This window comes from Priapulus caudatus, unplaced genomic scaffold, assembly GCF_000485595.1.
Source record: "Priapulus caudatus unplaced genomic scaffold, Priapulus_caudatus-5.0.1 Scaffold518, whole genome shotgun sequence".
Taxonomy (NCBI): domain Eukaryota; kingdom Metazoa; phylum Priapulida; class Priapulimorpha; order Priapulimorphida; family Priapulidae; genus Priapulus; species Priapulus caudatus.
This window is the reverse complement of record NW_014577579.1, coordinates 26,148-37,274: the sequence shown is the minus strand read 5'-3', so window position 1 is coordinate 37,274 and position 11,127 is coordinate 26,148. Positions and strand designations below refer to the sequence as shown.

At 42.9% G+C, this 11,127-nt stretch overlaps 1 protein-coding gene across 1 annotated transcript in view; it reads left to right on the top strand.

The window, feature by feature from the left end:
• LOC106811238 (transient receptor potential cation channel subfamily M member 3-like) overlaps nucleotides 1-11,127 on the top strand; it is a gene marked incomplete in the record, with an annotated part of 28,501 nt that overhangs the window by 16,822 nt on the left and 552 nt on the right. Inside the window, 14 exon segments of the mRNA XM_014814792.1 lie at nucleotides 900-1,010; nucleotides 1,344-1,487; nucleotides 2,236-2,364; nucleotides 2,873-2,977; nucleotides 3,397-3,571; nucleotides 3,887-3,946; nucleotides 4,588-4,696; nucleotides 5,365-5,554; nucleotides 5,899-6,026; nucleotides 6,680-6,819; nucleotides 7,206-7,324; nucleotides 7,788-7,882; nucleotides 8,580-8,822; nucleotides 9,445-9,531. Of these exon segments, the coding sequence (XP_014670278.1) occupies nucleotides 900-1,010; nucleotides 1,344-1,487; nucleotides 2,236-2,364; nucleotides 2,873-2,977; nucleotides 3,397-3,571; nucleotides 3,887-3,946; nucleotides 4,588-4,696; nucleotides 5,365-5,554; nucleotides 5,899-6,026; nucleotides 6,680-6,819; nucleotides 7,206-7,324; nucleotides 7,788-7,882; nucleotides 8,580-8,822; nucleotides 9,445-9,531 (1,835 nt within the window).

The following is an 11,127-nucleotide window of genomic DNA, read 5'->3' as shown; positions in this document are numbered from 1 at the left end:
TCGTCCGTCCGTCCGTCCGTCCGTCCGTCAACATTTTTGGTTTTGGTCAACGATAACTCAGGTACCGTTTGACCCACATGTTTGAAATTGGGTGTAGTTGTTACTGCTATGCTCTCATATGGAACGTCCTATTTTGAAGCACGCCAGTCGACGTACTTTCGAGCCACGGCAATTTTTTGGCAAAAATGGGAATTGCCATTAGTCAGTTCAGGTTCAACGGATTTTGCTCATTTTTGGTATGTGAATGAATAAGGGCTAGGGGTTTTGATATTTAAAAAAAAAATTATGCAAATTAGGTAGAGTTTGGCAATTATATAGCATATTATATAAACACAAACAGTCTGTGGTGTCACACTCGTCTGGTTCGTTTTACAAGATTTCATTGACAATATCTTTAATGCAAAATTGGTATTTCCTCTCCACTCTGCCGATAAAACGTCTATATTAGAGTAAAGATTTACAAAACATGTCGGAACGCAGCATAACCTATTTATTTTAAGCGCCATCGCTACAAAGCGGGTATAGCGCCATCTACGGTCACAAATTGTGATTCATTTTGGTTTATAAATTATTATTGCGATATACAGATGGCAATCGTTTCTATAATGTACGTCGATGGTTGCTCAATTAAAACTGACTTCTTCTTACTCACTCATTTGTGTCCTTTTTTGTGGTGAGCTACAGTGTCATTGACACTTTCATTTAATATTTACTAAAGGTATCTCTCATTAATTTTGCATTCATATGTTTAATGATAATAGTTCCTTACATAATGCTTGACAGACTAGAATTTGTTACTAGTTTTGTAACTAGTTTTAAAACCCTAATTGGTTGCTGCATTCCATGAGTGCATCAGCTGAGGTTCTGAGTTGTAGCGAGTTCTGTTTCTATTGTTTAAGACGCTGTTCCACTTCATGGACAAGTTAAAGAGAAGTGAGCAAAGGTTGCCACTTTGGAGAAAAGTCTACAAGTTATGGTCAGCACCTGTGACTAAATTCTGGACCTTTCAGGTAGGTTCTGTCATAGCGTCAGCACCTATATATACAAGCAGCTGTGAAATGAATCCCCCCCCCCTAATCTCCATAACAGACATACACCGGGTGTAAGGACGTACCTATATTCACAGCCAAGGCAGTCAACAAAATTTTCAGTAGTAACATTCAGTGAATACATTAAGCCAACGGCTTCTTCAAAGATAAGAAGAGAGAATGGTTGACTGTTAAGGAAGATATGTTGTGCATGCGTTTTGTGACGATCCCGGCCCACATCTCAATTAATGTACTAATGTAGTACGTAATAATCTAAATTAAGCTCTCATTTCATGTCGCGCCGGTGCTTTGCAGACGTTCTACGTATTCTACCTGCTACTGTTCAGCTATGCGGTGATCCTGCCAACCTGTGGCGACCTCTATATCGACGTAGCGGTGTGGGGCTGGACACTGACCATCCTGATGGAGATCATTCGGCGCACATACCTGCAGTACAAGGTCTGTCGCCCGAAAGCGAGTTGCTGGCAACGTCTCACCCCTGTTCATAGAGTCACATCAATGCTACTGCTAGCAGTGGGTGTAATGTAGTAGTACAGTCGTATGGTTATGTAAACTAGGGTGGTGTTTTGCTGGGTAAGAGCCACCAGTCTTGCAAAGAGAGTGTGATATCCTGCAACGTATCACTTCTGTAGTAGTGTGTGTAATGTAGTAGTATGTCTATCTGAACTAGGGTGGTGTTTTGCTGGGTATATAAGAGCCACCATCCTTGCAGTGTGTGATATCCTGCGACGTGTCACTTCTTCAGTAGTGTGTGTTATATAGCAGTGTGAACCCGAGTGGGGAATTTGGTTGAATATGAACCATTCTTGGTGGCCATGTTTGTCGTACTGTGATAGGTCACTTCTAGTAACGTATAGTGTAGAGCCAGGTAACAGCACTGTATTTAAGAATTACTTGGGTTAAGACGTGCTGGCATCTGCACTAATTAAAATGGCATTTTGATTTTATGTAGTGTATTGTTGCTATGTCTGTCAGTGTGTGGATAGAAGCTATTTGCTCAGTAATGTTGTTCAGTGTAGCTTAAATTTGTACCTAATTTATGCGTGTCCCGTAAGATGTGATTGTGTAGGTGTTGATGCTTGCAATAACAAGTTTGCTGAAATTCTCTAAGAACTGTGTCAACAACAAAAAAGATATTCTGAATTCAGTTGGGAATTTGCATGGTCTTGTGTTGTTGTTATTTCAGCTGTATAGGATATTACCGCTGTTCCTGAAGTCTGTAGAGATTGTGTGTGTCATCGTTTTTCTCATCGCCTTCCTGCTTCTGCGAATACTCAGTGATGAGATTGGATTTCACTACCCGTTCTCAGCGAAGGTATGTTCTTCCGGGTGTTTGTTGGTAGTCACAGCATCAAGAGCCCCTTGTTAGAAACAAAACTAGTTTAAATATTAGTCCTAACCTTTTCTTGCAGACTGGAACTCTATGCACGTGTAAGAAACTTAATTACCATGTTACTGTCTATAGTCTATGAGAAAAAGTTAATGTTAAGACTAATGTTAAGACTAATTTTGTAGCTGACAAGGGCCCTTGGATGTGAATGACCAGGGTTCAATCATTCATGAATGCATGAATGAACGAATGAGTGTAGCACTTAAATGTGCTGTGAATCAAGAACAGTGGAAGCAGCGTGCTGACTTTATCCGGTACAGCTTGAGAGAAAAATGTAACGTGGCTCTGTCACACGTGTGGACTCTGTCCTTTAATTGAGTCTGTTGTCGGATTTTAGGCAAGGTTACGTGTCATTGCCCAGTGACCGATCGAGGTCAACACGGAATGACAAAATATAGCTTTGTCCGGCAGTATATTTTCACTTTCCCTGCAGGTTGTGATGTGCCTAGGACTCATGTACTTCTATATGCGCATGATAGTAACGTACCTACCTATTAGTCAGACGCTGGGACCCATGCTTGTCCGCATTCGACGCATGGTAAGTTAGGAGAGTAACTCTTCCTGTCACAGAGAACATTTCTTACTGTGGATACCCAATTATAACATTACTGTATTATACACTTGTGTACCTAATTCATTGTGAATTAAATTACATGATTTTTTAATTGTTGATATCAAAATTGTCGATATTGGTTAAAATCCATATCCATTTCATGTGGGTGTTCAAATTGTGATTGAGCATGCTTGAGTGTGTGCGCACATGTTTGTACATGTGTATATGTACATGGGCACGTCTACACGTGGATGTAGTAGCATTCGTCAACACTATGTACCATAGCACGGGTCGATATCAAGCTTGTAGTGCAAGCGACTGGCACAACAACGCTCATTCTTACCACTCGATGTGATCCACACAGAGCAGTGGCCCACGAATCACTGTATGATGCTCTCGCGCAGGTCTACGTCGACTTCCTTGACTTCATGCGTGTCTTCCTGATATTCATGGCCGGAGGAGCTGTCGTCATGCACGCTGTCATCTACCCGGACTTCCCCATCAACGAAGAACTGTTCCGCAGTGCCTTTCACAGAGCCTGGTTCTCCCTCTTCATAACCCCGGTCAGTGAGCTCGAAGGTGAGTACAGTGGGTCTGTGTAGACCGGGATAGTACGTGATGAGACATACTACACGAGTACGTCTCGTAGAGTGAACTAGTAGCTGATGAAGCTGTGGATGTGGAGGCAACGGCCTGCGTAGAAGGAAGAGTGAATGAGGGAGAGCCTCCAGGCATGCCTCATTCGTAATTTTTCTTTCGCACATGATGCAACTTCGACCTTGTTGGATTAGGAATAGCATGCAGTGTGTTTACTCGTTAGGAATTTTGATTGTACCATGAGCGGTAGATGGTTCTGTGTCATGTAGTTGATAATCGCTTGATTTTATTGTGCAGGTCGTCAGCAGTGCACCAGGACAGAGTCGTACGGACCAGACAGATGTGTGCAGGGCTTGTGTAAGTAGAGCCATTAAAATTTGTATCACGGTTTTAGAAGAAAAACGCTAAATTGCGGAATGTGCATAGAATTCTCTTAGCGTTAAAAGATGTTTTACGGTCGACTTGGGCTTTCAATCTTGCAATTCCACGGGAATGTGCATGCACGTGTTTTACGGTACAGGCAGGTCCCATTTTATAATGGTCCATTTTATGACTTTTCACATTAACGACCTTTTCAAAATTACCTTAAAATTTATAAATAACAAAAAAAATCGCAACTCAGTAACACATCGCAGCAACGCGGCTGTGAGTCCAAACACGCATTATGCGCTTCTTTTGTTTTTCATGGTGATTGTGGTTGGGATGGTAGCATTTAATTGCATTATAATTTGCTCTTGTTTTACGTCTTTTCATTTTACGACCCTGTTTTACTGGAACCCAACCCTGTCGTAAAACAGGACCTACCTGTATGTCTCATCCATTTTCCCCACTCCTGTAGAAAAACGCAGCTTCGCGGGATGTGCATAGAATTTTATCAGCGCTAAAAGATGTTTTACGATCGACTTGGGGTGTCCATCTTGCAACTCCACGGGAATGTGCGTGCACGTGTTTCACAGTGTATGTACGTGCGTCTCATCCATTCTTTATTCCTGTTGCAGTCACGGACCATACCTGCCCGCACACGGGAGTCATGTCGTATGCTGTAGTCATCACTTACCTGATCATATGCAAGATGATCCTTGTCACTCTGCTGTTTGCGCTGTTCAGGTACTTGTTGTGCTCGTTAACACCAGCCGCTTCTCAACTGTAAATGCAGGGGCTGGGTTAAGGCTGCCACCATCGCGGGGTTTAAGACATACTGAATTTAATCGTCTGCAATTGGTGGGTGAAAAGTATCTTCTCGAGTCAAAAGTTCATACGCGAGTAGTTGGCCGAATATTCTGTTGACTCGTCTAAATGTCAGTTGTGTCATCATCGCGTTTTCTATCTGTAGATTAGATTTGATTTGTTGTGAGGAGAGCATCAATTTAGTGCATTTTTCTCATCTGCGAGAAGTACCGAACTGATTAAGCAGAGAGAGAGAGAGACTAATTCTGCTGAGTGTTATCGTATTTTGAGAGGCATGCCCTACTATATATGGAGAGACCTGCATACCAGCAGATTAATATTCTACTCTGAAAAATGTCTGATTCTATATATACAGAGACACTCATCCCAGCAAAATATTCGCACATTCTCTTAGGAATATCTGTAGCATACCACTGTACATTTCTTTGTAGAGAGACTTGTGTCCCTGCAGAGTACTAACATATACTCTCTTAGGAACATCTCCAGCATAACACTGTACATTGCTTTGTAGAGATTTATCTCCGTGCAGAATAGAATATATATTATATTATATTATATATATTTTATTGTATGTTCTTCCCTTGCAGCTCCACAAACCAGAAGATCCAGCCGATAGCAGACGAGATCTGGCTCTACCAGCGCTACAGTCTCGTCATCGACTTCTCCAACCGCCTGCGTCTGCCGCCGCCGTTCACGGTCATCAGCTACGTGCTGATGACTCTAGAGTTCATCTACAGGAAGCTCTGCTGCACCTGTCGCGCGGCCGACATTCCCCACGTAAGCACTTCCTGTCGGCACGTTTCGTCGTGATTGTTGGTTAGCGGGTTGTGTTGATTTAGTGCGGCCGTCGCAGTTTTTTTTTATAGAATCTTAAGATTTAAACAGCTTGTGTGTGTGCATGCGTGTGTGCGTGCATGCAGTGCGTGTCTGTGTACATGCGTGTGTACGATGTGTGTCTGAGCGTGCATGTATGCATACGGTACGTGTCTGTGTGTGTGCGTGTGTGCGTGCGTGCATGCGGGCGTGCGTGCAGTATGTGTCTGTGTGCATGTGTGCGTGCGCCTGCGCGTTCGTGTCTGTGATGGTGACATTAACTGTCTGTCTGTGGCTATAAATCGCAGGGAATGCAAGAGCTGCAAAGGCGTGAAGCGCTGAGTTATAGCTACTGGAAGATGTGTGCTCATCGTTGCTGGCTAAAGAAAGATGAGGCTGGAAGCAAGATGGTCGCATCCACCAACAAGGATGCCAGGTACGTCCTGATAAGCGTAAACGTCTCATGTGGGAGCTTTGTAAGCTGCTAATCGTAAGGTGTGTTTGCTGGTGTTCGTACTGGCATGTGTTTATAGGGGAGTGTTGTGAGACTACTCCTCTCAACCACTCCTAGCTTTATTCTGACCTTCACTCCAACCCTTATTCTCGCTTCCACTGCCATCTCTACTCCGATCTTCACCTTTATCCTCGTTCATACGTTTACTCCGACTGTCAGGGTGACTTCCACAGTGACCTTTACTCCGATCTTCACTTCTACATTCATTCTGACCTTCACTCCAGCTTTTTTCCCCACTTCCACTGCCACCTTTACTCCAGTCTTCACTCCGATACTTTTTTCTGGCTTCTACTTACTCTACCCTCACTTTCTCTCACGCTGCGGTTTGCTACAACCTTCACTCCGACCTTTACTCTGACCATCAGTCGACTCTTTGCTGAGCACTCTCGTATCTTTGGTGATTACTAGTGAATGACCAAAATTGAGAAAATACGAAAATATGATCATCTGTACTGCATTGGAGAACCAGTCCGAAAAAAACAGCTTGTTACTAACCTGTGTAAAAGTTTCATGTGTGTGTCACCTATCTATCATCTATACTACTGTACTAGTAACGATCGCCACTCCTGTTTCAGCAACGCGGTGTTGGAGGAATTACTAGAGATGCATAAGACTAGTCTGCGTAGAGTCAAGGACAGGCTAGTGGAGATTGAGAGAGCTGTCTTCAATGGAAGAATGCATGTCGAGAACATACATCACCTATTGGAGCAGAAAGGTGGACATTAACTCAGCGTGCACTGCCATCTGTTGGCCGTTTGTTTCACTAAACTATATCTGGTGGCAGTTTCATGGATAAGACCACAGTGCCGGGATATCCCGAGTATATTATTAAGAATTGCCTGCTATCCTTATAGCAAAGTTTTACAAGCTAATGTCCAGTGTACGTTTCAATTGATCATTGTTGCTATATGAATTTAACACACACGTGCGCACGCACACGCACACACACACACACACACACACACACACACACACACACACGCACGCACACACACACATGCGCACACGTGAATGAAATTGATCACGGTGAAATACTTGCTGAAATAACAGTAATTAGGGTTATTATGATGACATATCGATGGAGGTTGTATCTCATTACAGGTGTGGCCGGCATAGTTGGTAAACGAGGCTTTGATGTTCATGTGCTTGCCCGACAGTCACCCTACCCCTTCACGGATCTACCCAAATATCCCGTGCTCGACAAATATGTTCCATGGACTGTAAGTAATCCTTATATATGTATATATATATATATATATACATATATATATATATATATATGTATAGATATATATATATATATATATATACATATATTGGCCTTCTGTTATCAGGGTTGAGGTCATGTCATGGTCAGGAGCATGCATGGACACACGCACACTCGTATGTCTCATGTGTAACCTGACCCTATAACGTGGACTTTTGTCATGGTCAACAGATCAGTGGTTAAATGTTGCTCACAGTGCAAGCAGCTATGATTAATTTCATGCAAACCATATTCAGGTTTTTGCCTACAACCTCAGGAGTATATGGTATATGGTAACGTAAGCACATACGCTGCATTCTATTCAAGCTGCCCGTTCTGCAGTTTTTCTGTAATGATTCTTAGATATGTTACCAATTATGTGCTTAATTAAAAGTAGGTTAATGTATATATTAAAACATTTGGTTGTTTTTTTGCAGAGCGAGTACTCTCTGTACGATCCAGTCATCTTCTCCCAGCCTGCCTCTGCCTATTCAGATGAACTACGCTCTTTAGTAGACCCGGATATTATAGAGTAAGGAATTAGCATTTAAAGGCATCATTTATCTGAGTGTTCGTATAAGCTGCAGCAGAAACACAGTGCCGAGATCTGGGTAGAGTGATACAAGTGCTCAGAATATAGATTCAAGATTTATCGTTTACATATTTCTTGTTGCTGGTAACTTGTACACAATACCCTGTACTTACACGCACATGTAATATAGTATATGTACACAATGCCCTATCTGCACATGTGTAGGGTACTAGTACATGTGCACAATACCCCTGTCCATACACATATGCATAGTACGTAGTACATGTGCTCCGTCAGTTTGTTCACAGTACCTGATCCATGTGTATTATCACCGTACGTGGGTATAGAATGTAGCACGTGTACACAACACCAATTCTCTTAGTTATCTTCCTGAACACCGCTCAAGCACTCTGCGATCTGATCACATTTCCAACAAAGATAATGCACGTAAACCTAAGTTCCAAACATTTTTATATGAATAAATTAAGCAAACATCCATTGTTAAATTAAGAGTAAAATTTTACTCAGTACATAGATTAATTCTCATAATATATACGCCTCAGTGACATTGGTATTTTTTCTCAATAACATTAAAACAAAACAACGTTGCATGAAACGACGCTAATAGGGGGTCTTTGTGTACCTCCCCCGTATTTGCGCATTTTATTAAAATTATGCATTACGTATATTTGCGCAGGGAACAGGAAGTGAAGCACAATCGCGCCGTGGAGGTGGACGCCATCGTAGAACAAGAGAACAGCGACTCCGACTCCGACTCCTGCTCGCTGGTCGTAGCCGACAGCGCGCGCTCGTTTGCGTGGAATGCCATCGAGTCGGTGAGCGTGAACGGACGCAGGGTGACCGTCGACCGACAGTCGTGGATCGTGAGCGCTGATGGAAGCCGCTGTGTATACGAGGTGGATGTCATGGGACTGCCCAGGTAAGCATCCCGAGCGGGAAGGAGCGAGCGGGAAGGGTGAGGAGGAAGGGGAAGGGCGAGGGGGAGTGGCGAGGGTGGGAGGGGTAAGGGGGAAGGGTCGAGGGGGAGTGGCGAGGGTGGGAGGGGGAAGGGCGAGGGAAAGGAGTGAGGGGAAAGAAGCGAGCGGGAAGGGGCAAAGAGGAAGGGCGAGTGGGAAGGGGCGAGGAGGAAAGTGGTGAGGGGGAAACACCGAGCGGGAAAATTCAAGGAGAAAGCAGTGTGTGGGAAGCTCCAAATTGGGGGAAATGATAAGGTTATTGGCAGTTGCTATAAGATTGGAGGATTAGGGATGGGCCAGACATCAAGACACGAATGTGAGCTCATTGCTATGCGTTGGCACGAGGCAGATTTCGTTTGCAACTTTCTCCAAGAGAAAGTTTTTCATTCACACTGACACATAGTTTTCGGGACCACTTAGCCGCTTCATGTTATGTATGTGTCGTTGATATAGGGTGACACCATGGCATGTTTTATTACCAGGGCATTCCCACCTGTAGAGTATCGTATCAATAACAAGCTACAAGGAAGTTACAGATCTCAGAATTCAGCCTCTCACTATTGTTTTGTTATTGCCTTTGAACAGGAATCCATGGGGCCGTACAGGTGTGAGAGGTAGAGGAGTGCTGTGTTTCTGGGGACCCAATCATCGGGTGGATATGGTAATTACCAGGTAATGAGGTACCCAATGAGTTTTATTCATGCACTCAATATTCCACGGATATTAAATAAGAACGCTGTCTATTTCTCACTTGTTTATTTAACAATGACCATGGTTATCTGCAAAGATAGAAATAGCATTCATTCAGATATATATACATCTGATACATCTGATAGATTCATTCAGATACATGTACATTTTCAGGCATGCATTTGAATCTGCGTATAACGTATAACAGAAGTAGGCAAGCCAGTTTATGAATAGCCTATAGGATCTGTGTATTACTTCCTTCTCTACAGTGATTAATGTCAGCTTGATACTGAAGTAGGCTAAGCGTAAACTGACAACTGTGCGGTTTGTCCCAGGTTCAAAAGAAGAGAGGGCACGAGAGACTTCGTGTATATGGACGGGAAGAAGATGCTCATGTGTTTACTCATTAGAGAGGGAGGCAACCTCTGTCTGCCTGGTGTAAGTTTTTGACAAAGAGAGATTAAATTTAAAACCTGCAGGTGGTGCCAGAATTGATGCACTCCCGACAAGAGTCGGTGCACGTATTGTTTACAGTTGTGCTTATTTAACCTCAAAGAAGATTAATCTTCAAGGGGCTGGACCAACGAAGGAGAGGGCCGTTTGTTTTGCAGCATACTTTTCGATTATAGTATGTCAGCGTGGTTGCGCTTCCTCTGAGCTTCTCTTCTCTTCTCTTTTTCTCGAGCTCCTCCTTCATCATATCGAGTGTCCATTTTTAGCTCGCCTTGACATCGTCAAGATGAGCTATTGCCATGGGGTGCGTCCGTCGTACGTCCGTCCGTCTGTCCGTCAACATCTGGCTACGGTCAACGATAACTCAAGAACCGTTTGACCCACATGTTTCAAATTGCATATAGTTGTTACTCCTATGGGAGGGGGTTGAACGTCCTATTTTGGAGCACGCCAGTCGACCTACATTCGAGCCACGTCCACTTTTTGGCAAAAATGGAAATGGCTATAAGTCAGTTCAGGTTTAATGGATTTTGCTAATTTCTGGTATGTGAATGAATGAGGACTGGCCCCAAAACATATCACACAGGTTTTGATTTTTTTTTTTATTATGCAAATTAGGTAGACTTTGGCAATTTCACTATGCATTTCAGTGTCTGCCTACGGTCAAGGATAACTTAAGAACAGTTTGACCCACATGTTTCAAACTGAATATACAGTTGTTACTTCTATGGGAGAGATTTGATCTTCCTATTTTGTAGCATGCCACTCGACCTACTTTTGAGCCATGCCCACTTTTTGGCAAAAATGAAAATGGCCATCTAAATTCATTCGATTTTGTTAAATTTTAGTATGTGAATGTGTAAGGCTAGACCCAAAACAGTTGTTACTCCTATGGGAGAGATGACAACGTCCTATTACGTTTATTTCGTCTAACTGGTCAACAACTCTACAATCATACCTATATATGTGTAATATTGTGTTTTAGATTCTTTGTTACAGTAATTTGACTGGAATATTTTATTGTTTTTATTTGCGCGATATTCGCAAACCAAAATGGCGATCATTTAGGCGTAGCGCCATCTCTCGTCAAGATTTCAGACTTTCAGATCTGAAACATTTATTTTC